Genomic DNA, 26284 nt, shown 5'->3' on the forward strand with positions numbered 1-26284 from the left:
ACAGTTATGACGAAGGAGGGAATGGTTGAGAGGAGGGCTGAAAACGCGTTTGCGCGCTTCGCCCGCATCTCGCAGCTCGAACACGTACGCAGGATGCATCAGATGGCTACTCTTCTTCTCTTAATACCGATAGTTCCGCTCGTGTCTAACCCAATCTATAAATCAAGGAAACGGATTTTAAACGCATTTAAAGATGTATCGAAGCACAGAGTAGAGGAATTACGGTTTTTGGAAGAGAGCCCAGGACGGACTTTAACATACCGCTGTCGTTCGATGTGGCAAAACAACTCCGATCGCGGCTAGGAAGCTTTGAGAAGCTGTGGTCGCTCGTCGCTGCTCGTCTCGACGGCGGCGGTGGGGTGGCCGTCGTTTCCATCTCTTGTCGGCCGTGCCTACACCCAACTGGCCAGTTAGGAGCCGGAAATCCGGCTAGCCTTTGAAACTGTGCCTGGGCAGTCCCAGTACATTCTTCCCTCGTTGTGGTTGCCTGTCGCGGAGTTTGCGTCGACGCTTCGCCTTAGTGCGGACTGTGTTCTGCTGAAGAGCAAAGCCAAGCGAAATACCGATACTAGGATGTTCATGTTTCTGGCTGATGAAAGGCGAGCCGTTTGCGGTGTATCTCCGATGAGAGTGCGAACAAGTTTAAGGTCGGCTGTCCGGCCATCACACTCTCATTTCCCAAGAACTCTTGCCGCAGACGAAGCGCCTAAGGCCCTTGTTCGACACCGACATTGCCCAGCTATTGCGCTCACGGGGGTAAAACAGCGGGGACCAGAAGGACTACTTCGTAGGTCTTGTCCATGGATTTTCCACACAGAGTTGCAAATGCCACCAGTATTATTCGCATGAGGCAGAAAAGATACAACCTCGCTCTGTACGACCCTCGGGGGACCGGGTTCCGACTCATCTTCGACGCCTGCATCGCGAGGTCTCGTACAAACGACAAGGACGAGGTTCGTGAATAATACGATGCCATCACATCTGGATATACCAGAGACGAAAACCGTCGCGGGGCAGTTCGGTGAAGAAATGCGCAATCATCCACCCCCACGCAACTGTTGAAAAAAACATCTCGTCTAGGAGGCAAAGCGAAGGACACGAAAAGATTCACAAATGGTATTCGAAGGGCGCCTCTGTTCGAGATGAGCAGCAGCAACCCCCTCAAGCGCAGTACTACGAAAGAAGATATCATGGCTGCCAGAGAGCAGGATTGCGAAAAGCGTGGTTTTATATCACCGGGCTTCTCGCTCAAGTTCTCCCAGAACAGTTTCACTAGCGCCTGATGCGCTCCAACTAACTCAACACGGCACACAACCTTCGGACATCTGTCAGACCGACCAATATCCGCCTCCCGACGCCGGCCTTCCATTGCTCACTCAACGGGTCTACCAGCAAGACTTCCAGTCACTAGAGAGTCGACTAAGCGTTGCCGAAACCGAAAATATCAAATTGTCAAGTTGTGATCTGTGCAGACCCGAGCGCGTCCCGGAGAACACACCGAAGGACGGACCGAATCCAAGGTCTCTGGCGTCTGACGGAATCGGGCCGGCGCCCCACCCGATTTCAACCCGATGATTTTCCGGCCCGGCTTGGCGTCGGCGCACTGGTGTCAACCCACGAAAAAGAGATGAACATCACACCCACGATGAAGTGATCGAACTTGTAGATAGCGTGGTCGAGATTATGACGACTGCCACTGCGATCACGAGCCGTTCGGATTACCTTCTCCTAGGGCCTTCTGCGCTCTCTCCGGATCTCACTTCGGCCTTGGCGTGGTGTGTCCGAGTCGCGCACTCTCATCTCTTGGCCCCAGAGGGGCGTCACGAGCTGCTGTCTCCGGACAGTGCCACTTATATCACAGCCCCCCAGGGTGTTTGTTTGCGACGAGCGCTCCAATGATGACATCTGAGGCGCATATCCGAGAAAACCATATGCCTGCGATAGAGTCTCAGCTCTGTGGTGGTAGGGTGCTCCTTCCCTCCTCGTTCGCCATTTGCTCTTGTCCAAAACGGCAGCGAAATAGTTCTTTGGGAGACGTTTTCTTTCCAAGAACAACAGCTTTTTGCTGTTCTATCAGTTTCTGACCCATTGTGCTCTGTTCTTTCGCCAGGTGGCTCGTTTTGGGTTCCCGTTTTCTTCATTGCTTCCTTCTATGAAAAAAAGACCTTATATATTTTCAGTTGAAATAGGCACTCTTCCTGCCAGCTGTCCCACTATTCTCCACTTTAAAAAGGGAAACTGAGTACTACGAAGTGTCTGCTCAACGAAAGGGAGCCAAGAAAAGCTGCTGGCGTTAGTCCAGGACGAGGATGCGAGTTTGGGATTATATTCTACTATGGAGAACCACTGCTGATAATCTTGTTAAGCCGAGAAGCTGGAGAGGCATCCCTCTTACTGGGAATCGCCACGAGAAGCAAAAAGCCCGTTTCATGGGTGATCTGAAAGCCGTTCACCTAAGCGCGTCTTTTTCTTTTACTAGTTGTGGGGCGGGCACCGTCCAGACGACGCGAATATTATCTGCAGTGGTCCCGGACCTCATCAGTGGAATACTTCCAAAGGAACTCGAGGACCCAGAGAAAGACGTACTAAACGGAAGATTCGAAACCACATCCAATGCTGTCTTTATTCTACACATGGCGCATAACATGATATATATGCCTCAAGACCTCGAGCGTGAGAATAGTGATGCGACCAATGTCTCGATTCGGAAACATATTACACGGAGGCATATCAACGTCCGCCGACACAAACACCTTGCAGAACTATCCGGCAACAGAGTTTTGACGGCGTACTGCATGAGCTCTGTCACTGGTAAAATTGGGAAGTCTCCAAGGCTAAGCTACCCCGAGGAAGATAATCGTACATCCACTACAACTTATATACCCATCGGTCGTGGAACTTGGCCAGTTATCCTTACTACTGCAAATACACGAATCCGTGCTATCCCACTGCTTCAAGGGCATCGAATGCCAGAAGTGGGACGGATCTGGCAGTTAGACATCTGGCAACGATCGATGGTAATATAGAAAAGGAGCCAAAAGGTTGCGAATGCTGGGAAATGGGGGATACCCCCCGGCCGTTGCCCTAGAACATATTTTGGCAGCGCAACGCGCTCGGCGACCGCTGCCTTCTCTGAATCTACAGAAGTCATAAAGATCAAGCAGCCAACTCGGAAGACGGTTGAAGACTTCGGCCGATGGCATGTCGCTCTGCTGCCACTAGGCGCCTGCAACCCCTAGGACAGGACCGTGGTAGCCCCTTGAGCCACCGATAATTCATCTACTATAGCCGCAATTGCCTGAAGGAGAAATCGCTTATCTACCGTCAATGGCTCGAATGAGGGTCCGCTTGGCTTAGGATTCAACGCAGGCTCTCTTTCCAGATCTAGAGCCAACAGTGTGCTCGCTGGTTGACGCCCATGAATCTTTCCGATCTGGCGTGGAATATGAAGTCCGAAGAGATCTAACCAAGCCTCAGCATGTGCCAAGCGATAGGAATACAAACACCCAATATGGTTACTTTGTGGTTACAAACGACAAAGATCTCCAGGTTCACGACGTAGAGGTCTATGCCAGAGATGGCATACCTCTGCATGGCCACAAGATCCCGCTTGCAAGCTGAGGAATGCACCTTCGTGAGGTGCCCGAGTACCTGTTCCTACTTTACCATCCAGTTAAAACGAACCGGCGCGTCCGAAGACGTCGCCGCAAAACCCCCGGCTCCCCCGCTGGCTCTATTTGCTGGGGCCTTGGCCGTCTACAACCCATACCGCCTCCGCGATGAGACCCTGAAGTTGCCGAATGCTAGCTAGGGCAACGAGGATATTACCAACGTATCGCACTGCGCCATTACCTTTGTCGGGTCGAATTTCACTGCCTAGGCACTTGAGCCATTAATGTGGATGGCAACGTAAATGGCAACGTGTGGAACGGGTGCCAAATGATGGAGACTCAAAGGTGCCGACTGTATTAAGGAAAGTAGACAATGGGATTGCCGATGGGCGCATACTTTTGCGGCGGCTCGGTAGTGCGACTAGCAAGGACCTGCCATCTCTCGCTCTAGGGAGATGTTGCAGTCCCCGATGCGGACCTGGGGGATGCTCTGCCCACCAGGGAAGAACTGTTGGTGTGTAAGTTCGTATCGTATAGCGAGCACGGCATGACGACCTGACAGCACGCCGCGAGTGCAGCCACAACTCCAACGAATAACGAAGGCACAGTCTCGCAACTAGTCAAAGGACTGGGAAGGCTTACGGCAAAAGTGGAGAGACCCCTGGTATGGCAATATGTTTCGTTGGCGGAATGAGCCAATGGGGCCTGAGGGACAGCCAATGGAGGCTTGGAACGTTTGCTACGCCGAACACATACGACCAGGGCTGTGGCCTACTGAAGCCGACGAACCCGAAGCGGAGTACCGAGAGTTCCGGCGCAGGGTTTGTAATTTGAGTGGAGGGAGTAGATATGAACGGTATCCGGTGGGTGTGCTCGGTTCCCTTGAATGATGGGTGGGAATGCTCCGCCGCCCAAGCCATGGCAAGTTTAGTGGACAGCCCATCATGACAACCCCGAAGGTAAACCCGACCTTTGTCCCCCGCGACACACCTCCAGCCGCCGCACGGCGCATGCACAAGTTGGCCAAGCGTTTCAAGCACAAGGCTGGGCTGCATAGCGAAGCCGACAACAAGGCCTTCATAGCGGCCGCCCAAACCGACTGCGGGTTCTCGACCATGCCACCGTCCGCCCACCTTCCTACCCTCCACGCTAATCCTGACACCAAACCACTTCATCAACACCTACCCAAGCTTCCTAGGGAATTAAAGATTAAAGATCAGCTAGAGCCGGGCTCACCAGGTATCATATTCCTCCGCGAGAACCTAGATAGACTCACCGCGGGCTCCGCCAAGCTCCCCAAGCTCTACGGCATCATCCACACCGCTGACAACAAGCACATCGAGACCGCACCAGACCACAGCCACCCCAAGCACCTACTTGTCCTGAAAGTTCCCAGAAAAGCGAGCGAACATATGGCGCTCCTGTGGCCCTTCTTCGTCAGTCAACCACCATCGATTTGAGCCTCCTCATTTGAATCGACCGCTTTGAACTTCTCTCTTACTATATGGGAGACGTTTTCAGGACGGTTCTGTTCGTTTATAGGTCGAGCCCACGGACAGGCCCAAAAGGGCATTTAGTCGGGCCGGAATGTCGAGTTCTGGAACAACCCAATCGTCGTTTCTCTGCTTCCTCGTCTAAGACAACCGCACTAGAACCCCAAGGTGGCGGCCTGCAGTTTGCTCTCCATCGCTTCCCCTCTTGCTTCAGGACAAAAATATACGTTGCCCTATCGAATTGGAGACCTCCCTGCTACTTCTAACCCACGGAGCGTTGGCGTCTTCGTATTTCTTTTCAGACCCGTCGTCACTTATAGGAGATGGAGACGGCGTCAGACTAGATCACTTTCCAATCTGGCACCATAATGCTCGCTCAGGATCATGTGTAGCAGATGCTAAAAGTGCCAACGAACGAAGCTGCATTGTCGCTGCTGCGGTCGTCTTTTTGACTTAAGCCTAATATATAGCCAAAGAATCACCCCGGATGAGACATGTATAGGTCCGCTCGGCTGCTTTAAAGAGCATAAGTGGACCCTGACCTCGCAACAGGCCAACATTGGACGAGGCAGAAAAAAGTCTCATCGGGTTCGTTCCCCTTGGTTAAGAAGCCCATGGATCAATTGGATCTTGTTGCAAGGACGGGAGGACGATCGGTAAATATCCCTGGGAAGCATGCCAAATGGGAACCCATTCCTACTACTCCTCGAAGATCCGCGCGAATGGGTTCGCCTCTTCGAGAACTAGGGGTTGAAGGGCACACAGCTACCTGTGAGGCACTCTGCAAGAAATCGACACAGCACCTAGCCCTCCTCCGCTATATAAAGCCCGCCGATACAAGGCAGTTTGAAACGCGGGCCCTTGAGGAGAGAGAGCGCGACGCAGATGAGTTCAATATATAGGCGCTCCGGGAAAGCTACTACCCATATTGGTCTGTCTGGAAGGGCAGCCCCTGGCATTGTTAGACAAGGACACAGCAGAGTCTTTGATGCTATTCGAGGGAGATACCCCACGAAAATCACTTTATATATTTCGCTATGCGGAAAATTCAACTGTTTGGCCCCCTTTTCTTGAGAGCGACTGGGGCAACCAAGAATAGGAATCTGCCACCTTCGTGTGATCAATATAACTTCGTCCGACCTTACGAGCAAAGCTTAGACTACGTACCCCCCGTACGTGAGATGACCAGATCGATTTGGCCTGTGGTGGACCGAGAGGTTTCTCAAAAAAGGGGGAGGCGAAACCACAGGAACGCGCTTCAGCGGCGTCGCCGCTAGCCGTTGCTGCATCCCAAGGCCGCTTTGGTGTTATGCAGGCTTTACTCAGGACCCCACACTGCGGCGTCAATGAGGCTGATTTATATTGGCGCACTGCCAGGCCTTGCGATGAAGTGGAGAATCACCTTGCGTATCTGTCCGCGAGGGTCAACAATGTGTATACTGATCGGATCCTTTTGGATACTGGTGCTTTGGCACGGGCAGCTCGGAATAAGCATGCTGCTTGTATGCGGCTGCTTCTCGCACATCCAGGTATTGATATCGATTACGGCACAAATCCTTGTCAAGTGCTTTGACGGGGTGGGCCTCTTCACTCTGCGGAGTGAAATTCCACCTCTCGTCGTCTCGCCAAGATAAACACTAAAGGCAAATCTCCGGTCTCAACTAGCCCTGGACCCCGACGTTGAGGCAGCGGCTCGGGCTGGAAGCGTCCATGGAATACCATTCCAGACTCTTATCGACGAGCTCTATTCCTTAGACGAGCGGCTAGCGAAGGAGGGATGGCTGCCAGGAGAAGAAGTGGCAGCAGGTCTAACCCTTGTTACGCTAGGGCTGCCAGATGTCGTTTTTCACCCCTCCTACTGTTTTCCTGGGCGACGGAGACCCCCAACAGCCAGCCGAACGGTTGATCAACCATAGGGAAGGCCTTTTCAGCTATAACTGGACAGGGGGGATACCTCAAAAAGGTGGCGAGTGATTCCACATTCTCATCTTCTAATTCCCTGGTCTAGCAGCGAACGGTTTGCTGCGGGTTGGGGCGACGGATTTATAGATACACTCACTTTTGTTGGTGGACAGTGCATTTATTTGCAGAGGCCTATATACCATGGCATAAAATTCTCCAAGGTACGAAGCCGATACAGTTTTTCTTGGATGGAAGACCTATATCACCTTCGTCCAACATCGATTGCTTACTCCTCTTGGCTAGATTTGAGCTCACCGGGAAAAGAAGATAAAACGGTGCTGCTTTTGAGAAGTCTCCAGCAGGGATTCGGACGCAGGTTCACCAGCAAGGCATGGTCTTATATATTTCGATGTTACACCCGAATCAGTATCACAGATACGACGGCCTTTATACGAGTGCGCTTTTATGGAGAATCAACTCTCCTAACTTCCTGGTCTGGGTTCTTCAATCTCGAGATAGCCGCGATTATACATGTACGCACGCGGTTATCTCGCAGAGTTATATACGTTCCAGTTGCTTGGCAATACTACCGCTGCTACCGTCTATAACCACATGGGCCAGCCTAGATGCTGCCGCCGCTTCGTAGCGCACCACGGGCGGCCCTCTCATCTCAACTATGTCAAGTCCTTCTACACCAGTATGGGAGGCTTACCATAGAAGGATGCGGTATCCAGGCCGTGGCCTGCGTGTTGAAAACCTGTCGTTTGGCGGAGCCGAACTGAGCGACCACACTCTTACCCACAGATACGGGGGCCTATGAGCTTACCTTGCACGCCGCCGACGTCCAGGCCTTTTCCGACCTGCAGAAAGAAATCGAGGAGGGCCGCAAGTTTACTAGGGTCCGGATGTTCGTGCGGGGTAAGATCGACTTTGGCGAAATTTCATGGTCGACACCCGGAGACGCATCAGGTGAAAGCCCATTCCAACCTGAACGGGGCCTGCTCCGCAAGATTGTTACGACTGCGGATGCCATCTGCGTGACAACGCACATTACCTGGGAAAGATCGTACGCTGGCTTTAGTAGGAACGTGGCCAAAGGCATGATTCTGGAGGAGGCACCCCTCCTATAGATACCCCGTTGCCGACTACTACGGGCCGCCGCCTTGCCGGTAATATAGATTTCTCGGTCATCAGCAAAATCTAGGGCGAGCAAGAGACGCTGCTCCCTCCTATATAAGGACAGGGGCGTGATGATGGGAGGTGAAGGGATGGTGGATAGCCTAGAGGACAGGCTTCGGATGGATTTCATGGTCAACAAGTCCAGGACGGCCTTGAGGCACATCGGAATAAGCCTGCACTTTCCCCTTTCCGCGCGCCGAGTTCAGCGACGCGGAATTATATACCTTCGCCAGTCCCAAGACCGCTGAAGGCCTCACTGTGAGAAGCCCCAACCTTCGACGAAGTTACAATGCGAGTGTCCGACAAGGTAGAAGTGTAAAGGGTCTAACACATATAAATACAACCGAGAAACTTCCATAACCGGAGGCGATCTATGACCCTCGAGGGTCATTTTAGATATCTACCAAGCCATGACTGACTCGTCTTTGGAACATCTTCCTAGAAAACGAGATAGTTCCCGGGTGAGGTGAGAGTAGGCCTGAGGTTTATGGACGGTGGAGTTGACGGGCAGTCTGGAACCTGAAGAAAATAGGCTTCTGTCCCTTGTCCTTCGTGGGGTCCGTATCTTGGGTTCTCCATTGACTCGTTCGATTTTATATTCTGCTGCTCCGACCCAGCCCGGATCTGTTTTCTCGAGTTCCACTGTCGTCCCTTTGACCAAGGATCCACCCGTCCACACCAGCACATTTGCGGCCCAGCGCTCCCGGTCTGTGTCGTCGCGTTCCAGCCTCTCAGCCATTCTTGAAGCGGGCATAAGGAGCAATCACAGTGAACAGGTACTGCTTCGGGCTCTCCATACAAAGCAGAAGAAGCCCGTGGTCCTCCGGATATTCGCGAGCACGGCGGTCCCGACTTCTATAGCAGCAGTATATCTATATATCTTCCGCTGGAAATCGAAGCCTCCATCGACGGCCCGGATATAGACAGCAAGGATACACTCGAGGACCGGCTTATTCGAAGACACCTGCTGGCTCTACGCGCATCATTGTCAGCGGTCCCCCCCCTTGGGACGACGGTCTGGAAGCCTCTTTCCTGGGGAACTGTATAGAGCGGTTCTAAGTTGGAATCCTTTTCATAAAGTTCGTCAGTAGGAAGAGATTGTGCATCCTGAATGAGGAGACAGCGATCTCTTTTACAAAGAGTCTTCCTGCAGACGACGGCTATGGAGGGAGGAGTCCTTTGACGGCGCGAGGAATATGAAAAGACAAGGATTAAAGCCAGATGGAGTATAACCGGATATAGAGGAGAAACGGAAAGGAAACCGGCCGCCCCTGAGCAATTGCGATTCGAGGACGGGACGGCGGCTGTGGCCATTCGGCCTGCTGCCGCTAAGCGCCAATTCTGCAATGAGCACCTGCGGCATGCCTGCCGCTTCTTTACCCTACGAACCAGCCTCAACAACCAAAGCCTCAGCGCCGGGCTCCTACAGTACATCGCCTCCATTACGTCAGGGCAAGAGCAAGCATTCAGGAATGGCCGAGGTTCGGCTTTCTCCCCAACGTACCACACCAACCGTACCTTCAACAAGCTCGGAATCTATCACAACCCCTCAGTCCAGTATTCCCTCCCTCCCATCCAAGGCCTAGAGCTACTCAGGCAGTTCATCACACCACTGCGGGACAGGCCTGGCGGCCTTACTGCCGAAGAGATGTGGAACGAATGGGTGGAGAATGGGAACCTGATGCTCACCGGCACATTTCAGTATTGTTACGAACCTAACGAATACAGTCGGCACTTCATAGATCTCCTGAAATTAGAGATGGAATGCTTCCGCCACCACATGCGGCATAAGTACCGAGGCCGCCGTAGCCAGCTGGGTTGACTGCACTCTACAGCGCCACCCAGATAGTTATACGCACAGATCCAGTATTGTATATCATACACATCGCGCTCCGCCCTGATGATTTAGGGAACCTGGCTTCATATCCTTACTATTATAAGTATACAAATCCAGGAGACCCCGCCACATTCAGACACTTAGACTGCAACCCCTAGGCTGTAGTCAACAAGCATAGCAACCCCAACCCAGGTATAGGGTTTAATATCATCCAGAGAATAGTCATTTTCGATGACGAAGACCATAAGAATTGCACTAAAATGATACTAGAATTCAATAAGGATAACAGGGCTAAGTTACATAAGTGGGCTGCCAGGCTCAAGGATCAGGGTGCTACATCAGCAGGCCCCATTTACAACTTACAAGGCTAGGGGGCTTGGACTTCGGAAGATGCGAAATATTTCGGGCACACATTCGAGTGGCTGCCTGCAAAAGCCGGGACATTCCGAATATCATCCCCCCTCAAACCCCAGGGCTCTCCCAGACCGGCCACAATAGTCCGCCGTGCCCTCATGCCCTGGCTTGTGTCCTAGGATGAAAGCGGCCATCTCGACTCTCCCGAAGCGGGAACGTGGGCTGACCTAGGGGAGTGCTACCGCACAGGCAACCCCCCCCCCCCCCCCCCCCCAACCCGGCAACACCATCTGCGTTCGCTAACAAGTTTGGCAAGCTACCATTCCCCTTCCCGGCCGGTGTACCCCTGTTGCCTACTAACCCTCTCGGGCCTGCTTTGCATGCCTAGCTACTACACGCGCATTCTGGCGTTCTCGTGGATATCGTACGCCTCGTCTCAAACCCTAGGGAGGAGGTGGCCAGGATCCGGGCTGATAATTTAGATCAAGCATGGGCACACTTCTCCAGGTTTGTTCAGCTGGGTCCAGAGGCGTTTGGCGAGCACTCCTTTTTGCCGGCATTATGGAAGGCAGCGTGTTGAGAGGGGCCGCCAAGGGCACACTAGAGCTAGAGGGCCTGCCATGGAAACCGAGCAAGGACCCGCAGAGGAACCAGCCTCCCGGGACCTGGCACAGATAGAAAGGACTAGGTCGTCGTCGGAAGAGTTTCACTATCAAGACGAGCAACGGTTCCAACAACTAGAAGAGCAAGTTGAGCGGCGTCGAGATGAGCATCTGTTCCGGAGTGCCTGCAATCTCTTTGAGCCGGTATAGGGTACAAGTGTAGCGATCGGGTATTGCGTCGGACTCTCCGTGCAAGGGATATATAGCTAGCTCAGCACCGTCACACGAGTCCCGGCGAGCAGCAGGACACCTGCGGTGAAGGTTAAGGCGCTGTTCTCTATATACATGTTCCAGTCCTCCCGATGTTCGCGGATGAGGACGGTCTCGACGTATATAGCAATCTTCCGGCAGAAATCAAAGCCTTCATTGCTGGCAGCGCAGCTTCGGGCAGAATGTCCTCGTCGTTCGAGGCGCCATTAACGCCCAGCAGGTGTTCTCGAACAGGCCAAGCTACATCAACGCCCTGCTCATCCAATCCAGGGGCGTCGACGTCCGCCCGGCCTGCCGTGAGTGCCAGAGGCTTCGCTCCCCCGTCGATGGCTTCAAGAGTCCATTCCCCTGCTGCATCCGCTTTCCCGACCACTTCGATGGCGCCTGCGGCAACTGCAAAATGGCGGGATCACGGTGCCAGGTGCAGGCCCGGCAGTCAGTCGCCAAGCCCCCTCCGGGAATATATATTTTGCTGTGTCGAGGCTATCCGAAGTAAAACAAGGCCCATCAAAACAACACCTGAGTGGCCTGAAACATCAGTTCAGATATCTGAATCAAGTATTAGCGATATATTTGCAGAGGGCCCCGGACACGGGCGGTTCTGGGGGCGATGGTGCCTTGTCAAACGAGGACGTTGACGCTCCTGCTCCGATTCCTCCCCTCTCAAGCTCCGCAAGGAAAGGGAAAACGGGCTCAGGGAGCCCCCAAGACTATAAACACTTCGAGTAGTTGATTGACAACTACTACAGGAATGTGATCCGCTTTATATACCCTCTCGTGGGCTCGATTTCTGGAAACTGTCTTCTTAAAGGAGAAAATTGAAGCAGCCGAGGACTCGCGCACCTCATATGAGTCACACCCCGTATATGAAAGACGTCATCTTGTGTCCGGTGGCTTTTCCTCTGTTCTTCTGCCTACCTTTTTCCTTAGGACTGGCTAGAAGTGCAAAATATAAAAGTAACGCAGAATCGACAAGCGTGGAGCAAACCTGGTAACCATCCGCAGGCGCGGGGTCTTGGACGGTGCCCTTGAGGAGGCTTGCCACATGATATCCAGGTTTTCTAACGTGGAACAATTGTATATAACATCTTGTGAGTCTGGGAGAAAACCTGAGGAGAGCCTGGAAAAAAACCGGAGTAGCGAGCTGAACTTGATATTGTTCCTTGCAAGGAATAGCGGGTTTAGTCCCAATGTTGGCAAGATCACAGATGATGGACTACACATGAAGGAAGGTATAAGAATTGAGAAGTAACAACAACATTGAATCTGCACCGAAGCAGCAATGAGCCGGATATGATCCTGGATCCGATGGATAAAATCTATAAATAGAAGACTCGGGACGGACACTCCCCTTTTCAAGCTCTATAGCCGCCAAGGCATGAGACTTCAAGGTCCAAGACAACGACTTCCAGCGCCAAGCACTCCCCAGAAGAGCAGAAGTAATTACATGCAGGTTCGTTGCGTAGAATCAGAGCTTGGGCCATTCCTTGGAGGACGGCCTCTTGACGGTCGGCAACAGATCTGACGACTTGACCACCGCACCAAAGAAAATCTCGGGAGCTGAGCTGGCGACCACCCGACAAACAACAACTGCGAGCGACAGGGCACCCAATTCGAGCAAATGGCGATGGAAACGAAAACCCCGTGCGACAGCATATCGGCGGACTTGGCAAGCCAGTGAGCAGAGCTAAGGGGGCTACCTCTCAGGGCATGCCTGGCGGCTTGCTAGGGCGTAAGGTGGAGTCTCATAGGGTAGGGTCTGGCAGGCTTGGCTTCAAAATAAATATATATGTCGCCTCAACTTTTATCTATCATGTAACGTGAGTGACATTCAGCCCCTGAACTCCAAGCCCAAGTAAGACCTACTCCTTCTTTGCGTCATCGTTCTCCTCAATCTTCTTCTCACCGTCCACTCCGTTCACCTCCACGCCATTCACCTCAACCTCGTCATAATCCTCCTCCTCCCTCACCAACCACTGCACATCCAACTCACCCCCCTCCCACCCCCCAACAACCTCAACCCCCTTCGGCGCCCACGCCCTCCTCTTCAAACTCTCGCTCGCCACCTTGGTATCGAACCGAATATCCTCAATCAGGGCCTCCAGCGACGGGTAATCCTTTTCGGGCCGAATATACCCCAATATCAACAGTCGTAGGGGTTCTCCGTAGAAGTTCTGCTCGAACTTGTGCAGGATGTGGACTTCTGCCGTGCGGACGGTGTTTTTGAAGTACGGGTTGTATCCTATGGACATGACCATCGGATAGAGAGCATAAGGTGAGGAAGGGGGAGATGAAGCGGAGGAAGAGAAGGGGTAGTCAGCATGGGAAGGGGGGAGACGGAGGGCGGACCAGCCATAGTAGACGCCTGTTGGGATTGTATTTATCCAGGGGGTTCGGGTGAGGTTTATGGGGAGATTGGCAGTGGGGAAGCCGATCTGGGAAGGGTGTTAGTGGACAAGCAGAGTCAGAACTTAACGAGTGAACAGGGTAGGACCGGTCGTGACAGGGGAAGAGAGCAATACAGAGTTGAGAAGGAAATACGGAATGAACGTACAAGAGTTGAACCACGCTGGAATCCCGTTGTGATCTTACCCTCCATCTGGTATGGAAAGGGTGCTTCCGGGCCATCGTCATTGCCCACTATCAGAGGCCGTCCTGGCGTAGCCATAGTGAGTTGGAGTAGAGTCGCGGGGTCGTCTTGCAAGGGTCTTGTCTCAAGGCGGGCCGCTATCGGGGAGGGACAGTTTAGAGATTATATGTAGAAATCCTGTCGCAAAGTAGAGAAGCCAGCGATGATTACACGATGCCTTGCGCGCGACGAGAGAGAGAATATAAGCCGGTAACTCCGGGTCGGATTTTTAAGAGATCGGATAAGCCGTAGTGAGGGGATGATGAATCGATCTAGTTCGCGGCTCTGAACTTCGCGAGTGAGTCGCAAAGTCGAAGTAAGCAAAGTGGGCGAAGTGGGGTCCTTATCGCGGGGCAGGCGCAACCAAGTTCTAGATTAAAAATTTCGAATTTCGAATTTCTACCTCAGTAATAGCGTCTTATTCTTATCGGGGTTTCCATCTTATTCGGTCCGGATCCGCGCGACACTGCTGACGCTCGCATCCATCAATTGATACGAAGCACAATCTCGAGGAGCTCTGAATAAGTTGTATCTAAGAAAGTTTGCATCGAGGTTTGGGGAAAGTGGTGTGAATAATACGACTCTACCGGCGTTCTGCCTCGGCTTGTACCCGGCTTGGTTTTGGTTGTTAACTTGTGGTCGCGTGAACTGGGAGAAGAGCAGAATGGGAGACATCATAAGAATGGCATCATCATTTGGGATATCGACGGTATGATCGAAGCCTCCGGACTATTAGACAATAGAAAAATCCTATACAATAATAAATAAAGCCGATCCCGTCAGGCTAGAGTGAGTAGTGATCCATTTCCGCGACTCAAAACATCCATTCGCGCCGCCGCCAATTCGCAAACCTCCCGTCGCCGATAATAGTGAATTCGTCTTGACTTCATTCTCCCTTTCGACCCCTATCATCTCTTACTTTGCCGGCGCCGGCGCCTCGACATTCTTCCACTCATCCCTCCCCAACCTCACAATATCCTTGGCCTCCAAAACCCACGGATTCTTCGGCGCCTTCCCCTCCTCCGCAATCTTCGCCGCATGCACGGCCGCCCTGGCAATAACCTCCGCCTCCTGCCCAAACGTATCCTGCAGCCCCAAACTAATCTTGCCCAGCCCGCGAATCGCCGCATTCAACAGCGGGCCACCGGCATGCGGCGTCTCTCTCTCGCCGAGGATCCCGCCCGGTCTTAGGATGATGGCGTTGTCGAAGCCGAGGGACTTGATGGTGTCCTCGACGCCAATCTTCATCTTGGAATACGGTAGGTACGAAGACAGGAAGCCCCGTGTTCCGGCGCTAGAGATGAACACGAACGTTTTGATGCCCTGTTCCTTGGCCTGCTTCGCGATGTCGACGTTGAGATCGTGGTCGATCTTCCATTGGTTCTGGATGCCCCCCGCCTGTGCGCGCGTCGTTCCCAGCGCCGAGATGAGCACCGAGGGCGTGAGGGTGGAAAAGGCCTTGACCCAGGAGTCGGTGTCGGTGTTGATGATGGGTTCGATCTTAGGCGATTGGGTCTTGGGGGCACGGCGGGAGACTGTGTAGATTTTGGTGAAGCTGTCGAGTTTGGAGAGGGTTTCGAGGATGTTGCTGCCGACGAGGCCGGTGGAGCCGAAGAGGAGTGCGGTTGTCATTGTGATGGGGAGGGAAAGGGCTTCTTTGTGGTGGAGTTGGAAATTATTATCTTCTTCCTTTTCAACGGATGTCCTCAGAACTGCGGGAGAATGCTGTTCGTTGCTAGGTTTTACCCTCACAGATTCGATGATGGAGGAGAGGTGGCATCGCGAGGAACCTTTATATCGTTCGAGAATTGTCTTAATTCCGGTGACGTACTTATGAAACCAAAAGGCACCATCAAACTGACGACAAAATGCAAGACTCGCATGTCATTACCGATATATCCGGATTAAGACCGGACAAATATTGAATAAGAGAGGATACCGTTTTCTGAAGCAATGCACCAAACCGGTTGATGCGGGGTCTCGGTCCAATTGTACTTTGGTACCTCCGCAATTCCAGGTATCCACAGTCAACGTACACCAATTGTCAAGGTCAATTGATCTCCAGCTCGAGCTCCTCGCATCTCCCGCAAGCTTGCGACGTCACCTCTGCCTGAAGCGCAAGTCCGCCGCGCACCTAACGTCCGCTCACATCTTGTTCCCGACCATAACCGGTACATTTGGTCCTCTCTCTCCCCCCTCAATTCACCAAACGTTGCGGCATCACGACACTCTTCTCCATCCTCATCGCAGAACGACCTCGATCGCTAACATGTCGACCCAATACGAGAGTAATATCCTCCTTCCCGACCCTCTCCCTCCCCCTTCAAAACAATCCAACAGCTAACATTTCCCGCCTTTTCAAGTCGAACACGGCATAAAGCCCAAACCATCCACCCACCCCTCCCGCCGCATCGACATGTCCACCTTCCACTCCTTCCTCGACCAAATCTCCACAACCTCCAACCCAACCCCCTCCTCCCACCTCTCCACCACCCCCCACAACAACCCCCACGCCACCCCAACCCCCGTCGACATCTCCCGCCTCCTCCGCCTCGTCCAAGAACAAATGGAAACCCTCGCCACCACAGCGCCCTCCGACGCCAACCGCGACTTCCTCACGCGGCTGATCGCCTCTCTCGAGGAGGATATACTCGACCCCCCCGAGGACGTGCGCGGCGTGTCGCAGGAGTTCTTGGACGGGTTGGATAGGGTGCCGAGGAAGAGGCTGGGTAAGGAGGACGCTTGTCCGATTTGCGCCGAGAGCTTTTTGGATGACAAGTATTGCTTGGTCGTGGAGCTGCCTTGTCATAAGAGTCATCGGTTTGATTTGGAGTGTGTGGGGCCTTGGTTGCAGAGTAAGGGGTGTTGTCCGCTTTGTAGAAAGGATTTCGTGAAGAAGGCGGAGAGGGTTGTGGATAGCGAGGAGGAGGAGGATGATCCCATGGGTATGTTTTCGTGAGTTTGGGCTGGTGGTGTGTGGGTGTGGATATAGGAGGCGTTACGGGAAGGATGATGATGTGTGTGAATAGCATCAGAACAGCTGGTTGCTGAGGCGTTCGTGGTCAGACTGGTAGTATAGCCTTCAAATTGGGTGCATCTGGGCTACGGGTGTAAGTTGTGAATGTGTGCACTATCCCTTATCCAAGGTCTTGAAACAAACATTATCTGAAGGAAAAGGGAGGAAAAGAATTTAAGACTTGAAGTCTTCCCAAGATGCTGCCACTGTTCCATCCTGGGCGATTCCAGGGACAGACGAGCAAGTTTTCGATAGACACGGTAGATCTCTTCAAAGCTGGCGGATCTACTTAGGTTGACGACAGACTCACACCCACGCATGATATAAGCCCCCCCTCCCCCCTCGACCATCTACTTCTATGACCCCGGGTCCCTTCTTACTCCTTGGATCATGAAGTCCAAAGCATCACAAATCACAAAGACATCCTCAAACGTGGCTGCAAAAGGGGTATATTGCCAATGCAGGACCCAAACCCGGCCCTCTCAAACGGGTAATCACTACAAACCTCCCTCAACAATACAAAAAAGGACAACCTCGAAAATCCAACGAATCCCTCCCAACCATTTTCCCAAACGAGGTCCCATGAAGGGCTCCTTACTTCCATCTTTCTTGAACTGTTTTGTTTTTAGTATCCCACTCCCAGAAAAAAAAGATAAAAACCTTCCCAGTCCGAAAGAACGCCAATTCCAAGTGAACAATAAAAAAAAAAAAACATTATATAAAAATGGCTTCCGTCTCCAACGGGTAAGCGATGCCGCTATTCTCTCTTTCTTCCCTTTGTTTTCTTGTTCCCACGATCCCTTTTTTTGTAACCCAGTAAATCCGCATCTATCAACAACACGAACGTACAAATTTGCGCGTCTAGACAGCCAATTGACGAGGTCCTTGGTTCCTGTAATAGCAGGGCAAGAACTATCGCAAACCGTTAGTTAGTGCAAGTCATCCATATTGGAACGGTTCACTCACGTTCATCACAATCAGCATCGGAATGTCAAACACATCCCGCTTAATAACCCAGCAATAAGTGCAATCCACTTTGCCGTCCTTCTCGATCCCACGGATCCCATGCTCGCCATCAATCGTGGCGACCCTGCCGCTGAGGATGCTGCCGCGGTTGCTGTGGCCGTCTTTGCTCGCGCTGTTCGTGCCGGCGGAAGAAGATGATCCTCCCTCGGCGCTGGGACGGTACTTGAGCAGGCGACATTTGCGATTAACCTTACCGCGGCTGTTCTCGAACGCGAGCTCGGCAAAGTCTTCGTAGAATTCGATGGCGCTGTCGTCATCCAGTAGCTCGGCGATAAAGACGGGCTGCGGCCTCTTCTCGCCGCCGTTGGCGGTGTCATAGCTCGTCGTCGGGCGGAGGTGGGGTGCCATTCCTACGCGGGACGAGTTGCCGTTGGTAGTTGCGCATCCGGTATTGGTGTTAAGGTTGGGCTCCTTGCCAAGCAGGACATCCTTTGTCCAGCCCGTCAGGGCGGTGAACTCCTTGTTGACGGCGGCGACCTCGCCCGTTCGGCGGCAGACGATCGTCGGTGCGGAACAGTGCTGCATGAAGTCTTCGTACTCGAAGAGCGTTCGCTGGAAGCACTTTTCCATGAAGATCAAGTCCTGACGATTGAGTGTCTTTGTGCACGAGATGAAGGAAGGCCGGATGCTTGCCAGAGACTTTGCGATTCGCAGCGTCTTGTTTGGGTTGAACCGCTTCTGAAGGAAGGCGATGAGGTTATGGAAGCCATTGGTATATGGGTACGGCTCCTTGACCGTCTCGTAGATGAAAGACGAGTCGCGCCGACGCTTGCCGAGCAGCGACTGCGACGGTCCTCTCTTCGTCATGGACGACTTCGTCTTGCTTTGGTTGTTGTGCGGCGCGGCAGCCTGCTGTCCTGCAGAGTTGTTGTTCTGGCCAGCCGCAGGAAGCGCATAATGTCCAGTCGGCGGGGAGCCCTCAAACAGGTTTGTCTGTGGGCTCGCCGTTGTCTCCGTGCTCGGGCTAGCAAGACCTGCACTGTTCGCCTGAGCGGCAATGGCGTATGCATGAGGAAGACCATGCTGCAATGTTCCTTGCAGGCCGAAATTCTGGGAATTAGAGTCTATGGCAGCCGCAAAATCCGGTAAACCATCGTACGCCAGAGGTCCGTTATATTGCGGGTTATTATTACTATTAGCAAACACTCCAGGAAAGTTCACACCCGAGGTTGGAGGCGTGTGCATATTCGGATCCGAAGGGTTGACGTCGGCAGCTCCTGATGACATCTGGGCTAGGATTCCAAACTCCATGGCCGGGTACTGACTTCCAAAGTTCAGATTGTCCAGGTCAAAGTTGAACAGCGCCGGGTTGCTAGGATCGAAGATGGCGCTGATGCCGATGGGATCCGGGATGCTACTGAGACCCATGACGCCGAGTTGGCTCGTTCGGGGAGTCTGGAACGATGGCGAAACCGGAGAGGTCTGCGTGGCGAAACCCAGACCCTCGGGCATTCCGCTCACCGGAGGCTGCACGGTCGAGTAAACCGGGAAGGACTGGTTCGTTCCGGGAATGGATGCAAAGTTGCTGCCAGCCACCGAAGTTGGTTCCGAGTCCTGAGTCACTTGAGGCTTGTTATGCTCATTCTGTCGCGTACTTGGAGAGTTTGGGTTGTAGTTGGGGCCCAACACGGGAAGCAGCGCTTCCGGGGGCGCGTCGTGGAGGTATTTGGCCTTTTTACGCACTCCATCCTGGCAGGCGTCCGCGAGACCTCTCTTGATGCAGCGTTGGCACGGCCTTTCATCGCCTAAACGGAGCGTAAGAAAAGTAGTTAGTGGTGTTCAAGCCACCTCTCTTCCACTGCCTAGTCGCACTTTCACCCCTCCGCCGAAGTTCAGGCGCTGGGGCAGCATGGTGGAAGACAGGTAGGATGGGTTTGAGGGGCAGCGGGTAGGGGAAGAGCGGTTGAAGGAAATAGAGAGAGTCAATGGATGTGGAAGAGCCCTCCCTTTCCGGCTTGGAAACAGGGATGGGAGCAATTTTGCGTGATATGTAAGTCAGGGGCTTTTGATAGCTGTAGCTTCACTAGACGTCACAGATGAAATGGGGGGAGAGAGGAAAGATAAGGCCCGGACCAATCTTACCGCATGTCAAGTGAGCCCTCTGACAAGCATAGCAAGCTCTCCTGGCCTTCTTCCTTCGCGGGCGGAAAGGATCCTTGGGATCATACTTCTTCTTCACCTCCTCAACCTGAACAACGACGTCCGAATTGTGGTTCTGATCAGTCATTTTGCTGTCGTCGGCGTCTAGGCCCATATCCTTGCCGTTGTGGTACTGTTCTCCGTTCTCAGTCATTGTGACTGAACCGTTGGGGGCGGGCATCGTGGTGTGTCTTAGGTCTTGTTTGTATGAGTATATATATATGCGCTTGAAAATTGCTGGGTGTCTCAGAAAGGCGAGGGAAAGGAGAGACTAAATGAAAAGAAGTGGGGGTTATAGATCCGTGCCAGGATGTGCCAGGACGTCTCGTAGTCGAAATGTCTCTCGTTTGGCGCACAAAGGCAAGGTCTCCAAAGTAATAATTATAATAATAATAAGAGCCAGCGCATAAGGGGTTGGTTGCCGTTGTTCACACGCAGGGTAAGGCACCGGTTGCGAAACCACACCTTTTGACCTTGGAATGCCAGGGAGTTTGTCCTAGGTACTTGTGATCCTGTCGATCGCGTAAGGCTTTTGCGAAACACTATATAGCGCCAAATACGGCTTCTCAACAGAAGAGGTGGTTTGAGTGGCGTGGAGGAGGCAGCAAGAGGCAAAGAAGTATGATTAGCGTAGCAGCCAGTTAAAAAGAAGGCTGCTGTGACTGTGACGAAGGCGCAAGGGGAAGAAGTGATAGGATGGAGAGGATTCCAACGATCGTGTCACAGGCTGCCCAAGGGGGTGATGGTTTATGTGACGGCTAGAGCACAAGCGTTGGGTTTTCTTGAGGATGTCGAATGGGGGTTATAACTTGTTGTGCGCCATTGGTAACAACCATAGCCTCTCAACTGCACCAGAAGTGCCAGTATTTCCCGAGAGAGGCCTTGTTGGGTATTGTCCACGGTCCACGGTATCCGACGCGGGTCTGGAGAGATGTCAGAGGTGGAGGGAGCCCGTAGAGAAACAGCCAGTTTCGTGTCGCTTAGTGGGACGAAGAATCGAGGAATGTCGTGCCGGAAAATGGCTGCCCCGAGGAGAGCAGAAGAGGTCAGAACAGAGCGGTATTTCGTATCACCAAGTCGGCGCGAGACACGGCCCGAGCACTATCTCGTCCAGATCGGAGGAGAAAGGAAGCCGTGGTATCCTGCTTCGCAAATAGAGGTGCAGCAGCAGTAGCTGTTGGTCGACGTGTGTGAAGAACCGTGGGTAAGAAGACCTGAGGAGTAGGTAGCACACTTGTTCGGCAGGCGAAGTCGTCACGGCGCAAAGAGCGAAAGGGCGGGAAGGGGGTGGGTGGAGATCGAGATTGAGTGGTCCCTGGAAGAGTGGAAGAGTCGAATCGCGCAAGAATCCCGTCAAGAGTGCAGGCGAAGCAGCGCGTTCAGCGAGACAAAAACGCGGCGTCGAGGAAGCGTATTATTGAACCTAGGTTCTGGAATTCCCAGGTCAGGTCTGGAGCGACGACCAGAGCAAGAGGGAGAGAGAGGAATGAGGAATGGACGGGATTCTGCAACTACCCGGTGTGCATACTTTATGGGCTTCAGAAACAATAAGACGAGAGCGATCGGCAAGAGCAAGAACACGGCGAGATATGGGTGTGGATTGGCGATCGAGGGTCAATTGGTTGTCTATCTTATTGGGCCGAGGAAGGGGGGGAGGGGAGGTATCGGTTTTGTGCCCCGGTGGCTGAAGCGAAGTACAGGTTGGTGCAGATAACAAGATTAGTCTGATCGGTTATCGAGACAGCAGGCTGGGCGAAGGCAGAGAATCACAAATGCAGGCCTTTGGAAGAGAAACGCGAGAAAGTGCACGAAGCAGAGGACCTGTTTGTTTGGAAGATCGCAAGTTCGTCAGAGTTGAAGAAGCGAAGGAGGCAAGAGGCAAACAGCAGAGGCAAACAGCAGAGGCAAAAGAAATTTGCAGGCAAGAGCGACACAAGCAGTGAAAATACTGGGACTGCCTTGGATGGGGGAACAAGGTACTTACATGTACTACAAGTACCCGCTTCAAATGTTCGCTTCAGCGGAGGGCGGTGGGAACAAAATCGGAGCCTTGGGGACGGGGACTTCACAAGGAAAGGAAGGACCTGGGGCGTTGGTTACATATTCCGTTGCCGTTTCTGGGGTTTTAGGGGACTCGGGAAAACTGGGATTCCCTTGTGACATCGCTCACCGTCATTTAATACTGGATTCAGCCACCGTTTCATATTTCATACCTGACCCTCGTATCGGTTTTATGATTGCGGGGTTCAAATAATTTTCAAGAGACTCTTACACCCTGCTGGTTAACAGTTCTGCTCTCAAGTACCTTGCGGCCTAGATTACACGGCGAACTATTGGCTGCTCAGCCTCGGTCAGCTTTCGATCCGTTCGCAATGGGGCCGAAGCTAGCCTTTGGAACGTGCCCACCAACAGGTACCCCGTACTGAATTGGTAAAGCACACGGTACAGAGATTCGAATGGATTCCAAGAGTGCAAAAGCGGATACTGCACTCGTAAGAGATACCTCAACCTCGGGTACTCGGTACTCGCTGAGCCCTTCATGTCGAGCACCTTAGCCGCGTTTCGGTGAGGAGGAAACGGTTTTTCTCAACTGTTGGAGCTGGATTACTTGGATTTAATGGGATTTAATGCAGGTAAAGCTCCATCGTTTGGGCCCACCAAGGGCCACTGCTTTCGTCAGTGCGCCGGTCAGACTTGACCGACTCGTGGGGCTAAGCAAGGATTGCCGTGAAGGTCTCGCAATCGCAAAGAGAAAAAAAAAAAAAAAGAGCAGACAAAAAAAGATTGAAAAAAGATGTCCCTCTTTGGACTCGGAATTGAACACGCCTATACGCGGCAGGATTTCACAAATAAATGTTGAGCTTCCTCACTCCCCATGAGGTGTTTATTTGCAAGACTTATGCTCTTCTCTCTGGCCAATTGCGACACACATGTTCGTTGTCGCGTGCTCCTTGTTCATCAAAGTCCCCATGTGCGGCTTTGAAATTGTTCCCTCTCACCTCTCCATCAGCCATCAGCCCCTCCCTGCCGCACGCTGTGCACGGTCCAATAAGGGTTTTTACAAGGGTTCGTGATCGCTGGATGACTCCCCTCTGAAGGTACGAAGGACGAAGTACAGTCGTATCGTGGGCCAGTAGTCTCGTACCTGCCTAGCCAGCTGGCTGTGTTAGTGTCTCCTCGAGCAGAGAGCTCTCCACACGCTTGTCACTCTTGTCGCAGCATTTCCATCAAAATGACATGAGAAATCCAATCCAGGGGAAACAGTATGTGAGAGAGCATAAAAAGCAGTAAAGCACATGAGCTATCCTCGTATGCAGGAGTAAATTAATCCAAAAAAATAACTATTCCTCCGCATCACTAGGAGATTTATCGAACCATGTATGCCTACCCGTCCTGTACAAGTATTCAGGGTCCTGTCCCTGAACTGAGGAAAGGGCGGACGAACCAAACTTTCACCGCCCATTTGCTCCGGGTCCTCGGATCCAATCCCAATGCTTGGATGGTCTGCGACGCGCGGGCGTTGTGCCGAACCCGTGTGCCTCTTCTGAGGCTCGCAGCGGGAGGGGCTTTCAATGTTCAAATCAGCAAAACTGCCCCGCTCGCTCCCAACAGCCATAGCCGAGTTTATTGGAGCTCCATCGCCGCAGGAAAGGAGGGGCGGTTCAATGTGGCAGACTCTAGTACCTTGCTACCCTCCTTTGCTAAAGCAAGCAAGAAGCACGTACGTTGGCGGCGTCGGTTAGTGTGGGCTCCTTGGCTCCTTCACGTCTGCCTGGCTGACTTGCATCTCGATGGGACTAGCTGACGCGATCTAGGCGCAAACAGGACAAAACGGGGCAGCAAGTTGGGAAACTATTACCCTTGCGAACTATTACTTACACCTCGTGGTGGATTCGGTTGGCGCTATCCCCCTCGTTTTCGCATCGAGGTGCTCCATTTGAGGACTGAATAGTGAATTTGAAGATTGCCTAGCTCGAAATCAGAGAGCTGATATTGATAGTGGCTTTCAGCCAAGCTCACCGACCCTGGTAGCTAGGTTGGAGGCTTTGCGAATGTGTCCCATAGCTTGCCCTTTTATCACCACGCCGCGAGTCTTCGATGTCCGAGCCGCGAATTGATCGGGCCTATGATGTCGTCATCACTCTCAACTATGGGCGATCCTTCAAGAACTGCTTTTTCCCAGCAAGCAATTCACTAGATAATACCTTCGTACATCGTGAGGAGTCAAGCTCAGTCTACAAAGTGCTCTGCCCGGCATTAAATCGATACATTCCCGAGGTACTCATTCAGACTGGCTTTCTCCCATCTTTATTGGCTGCCTTGGGGTCCAGAGCAAAAAAAAAAAAAAAAAAAAAAAAAAAAAAAAACCAGAGAAAAAAACCAGAGAAAAAAACCAGAGAAAAAAAAGTCGTAAAAATATGCCTGGGCGGCTCAACGCGCTACGTGGATGGATGTAAGTGCTCGCTGCGATGCAACAATAACGTCGACTCTGTTGAGAGAACGGGTCACTTTGCGGTAGCAGCTTTGCCAACGAAAACCCTGATCCTAGAAGTTTCAGAGCAAAAAAATTAACCAACCTCTTCGTGCTAAGATCGTAATACGTCCCTAACATCGTGAGACGCCCGCATCGTGAGGTGGTGAGGGAGATAGTGTAGAGAGCCAGACTTCAGACACTTGAAGACCCGAGACGGCTTTCCGGGACCCGGAGCAAAGGGCAAGCGCGATGCGGGGTAGCAATTGCCACTTCGCTCGCGACCGCCCGATGGATTCATTGGATTCATTGGACTCGCACTTCATTTCCCGCCGCCACTTTTTTGGATCCTGGATTTCTTGATCACACTCGGCATTCGCCTTCCTTCCGGAGTACCAGCTGAACCTATGAACCTCTGAACCCATGAGGTTACCTTTTCCGTTCCCCAAAATGCAAACCATTTCTTGCTTCTAAACTACACACTTCAATTGCTCCCACCACATTGGGAATAGAGCGTCTTTCAAACTCCCAAGAACGCGCACCGTTTATCCAGGGCCTGGCCCGAGTCTGGCCCTCCCACGCCTCTGTCCCTATCCCTATCTCCCCTTGCCAGGCTCGATGCCTCCTCGCCCTTCGCCCCTTCGCCTTCACATCCCGGTCTCACCCGATATCCTCCTCCTGATCCTTACCCCAGATTTTCTTAACCCGACATCCTCCTAGCGTCCGCAGTGAAACTTAGATCTTCAAGCATTATTCACGATTTCCAGACCTGGCAAATGTTTTCGACTCGGTTTTTTTTTTATTTTTTCCCCTGGATGTATCCACTCAGCCCGCGCCCGTGTCGTGTAACGTGCGAAAGGAATGAGTGGCTTGCTCTGGAGTACACCGCGAAGGAGCCGGCCGGTATCTGCGATTGATGCATTAATTCAATTGATATCACATCACATCCCAGTCTGGTCGCTTTTTTTTTTTTTTTTCTATCTTTTTTATTTTTTTTTTTGTTCCCCCCCTTTTTGAGGGATTCGCCATCTCATCTACCGTGACCAGGCTTTTTCACGGCACTTGTGCCTCAGCCTGCTGTGTGACAGCTTTCCGTCTTCCGTCTCCCGAGGACTAGGCTTAATACCTGCCGATGCATGATCCCAATTTTTCTGATCTCTATTTTTGCCTTGGCCCCCAAGTTCCTTTGTCCCCCATGTCCCTATGTCCCCATGTCCATCAATGTCTCTCTCCTCCTGGTAACTGTACCCAGTTGAGCAACTCCATCTGTCGAGATGATCCATTGTCACTCGTCGCGTCCACAGTCCAGTCCACCCAAACCCTCCACAGGCTTCTCCATTCGTCCCCACTCCTCCTCTACCTCGGCTTAGACCAGCGGTTCCCGCTTCCCCCTCAAAAGCGAAGACGAACTCTTGATCAGAGCTGCCTCGAAAGTACTTCCGTACTTCTTTTTGCTACTTCTTGGCACTCGTCTTTGGCCCTGCGCCAGTCTCCCCTTTTCAAGCCCAATTGGATTTGAACTTCGTAGTTTTACTCCGTAGTGTACGCAGCATGCTCGCATCGTCTGACTGACATGCAGCTTGCCATCGACTCGCCATCAAGATGACCCTGTTCTTGCCCCCGTCTCAGGTACGCATTTGCCATTCCAGCTGTGCAAGACGGGCCAACATCCATTGAAGTAACCTCGTCCGCCGAATCAGGGTCTCCTTTTATCTATGTCGTACTAGTAGGGGGGAATTGAAACACCAAGGAATG

General features: G+C 52.5%; 3 protein-coding genes and 3 pseudogenes across 3 annotated transcripts; 3 read left to right on the forward strand and 3 right to left on the reverse strand.

Annotated features, from left to right (window-relative positions):
• Positions 1-4555: 4555 nt before the first annotated feature.
• SAPIO_CDS8097 lies at positions 4556-5071 on the forward strand (annotated as a pseudogene; the record flags this gene model as incomplete).
• Positions 5072-7618: 2547 nt separating this feature from the next.
• On the forward strand, positions 7619-8136 carry SAPIO_CDS8098 (uncharacterized protein; the record flags this gene model as incomplete). The annotated part of the gene is made up of 2 exons (XM_016789808.1): positions 7619-7703; positions 7811-8136. The coding sequence occupies 2 exons, from the start codon at positions 7619-7621 to the stop codon at positions 8134-8136; spliced, it is 411 nt and encodes a 136-aa protein (XP_016640071.1).
• A 4974-nt stretch (positions 8137-13110) lies between these two features.
• SAPIO_CDS8099 (uncharacterized protein) lies at positions 13111-13916 on the reverse strand (the record flags this gene model as incomplete). Its single annotated transcript, XM_016789809.1, has 2 exons — positions 13111-13683; positions 13803-13916. The coding sequence occupies 2 exons, from the start codon at positions 13914-13916 to the stop codon at positions 13111-13113; spliced, it is 687 nt and encodes a 228-aa protein (XP_016640072.1).
• Positions 13917-14792: 876 nt separating this feature from the next.
• SAPIO_CDS8100 lies at positions 14793-15509 on the reverse strand (annotated as a pseudogene; the record flags this gene model as incomplete).
• Positions 15510-16293: 784 nt separating this feature from the next.
• On the forward strand, positions 16294-16836 carry SAPIO_CDS8101 (annotated as a pseudogene; the record flags this gene model as incomplete).
• A 918-nt stretch (positions 16837-17754) lies between these two features.
• SAPIO_CDS8102 (Transcription activator of gluconeogenesis) lies at positions 17755-20239 on the reverse strand (the record flags this gene model as incomplete). The annotated part of the gene is made up of 3 exons (XM_016789810.1): positions 17755-17805; positions 17860-19664; positions 20002-20239. The coding sequence occupies 3 exons, from the start codon at positions 20237-20239 to the stop codon at positions 17755-17757; spliced, it is 2094 nt and encodes a 697-aa protein (XP_016640073.1).
• Positions 20240-26284: the final 6045 nt, after the last annotated feature.

Source organism: Scedosporium apiospermum (genome assembly GCF_000732125.1).
Source record: "Scedosporium apiospermum strain IHEM 14462 chromosome Unknown SEQ_SAPIO_0121, whole genome shotgun sequence".
NCBI lineage: Eukaryota > Fungi > Ascomycota > Sordariomycetes > Microascales > Microascaceae > Scedosporium > Scedosporium apiospermum.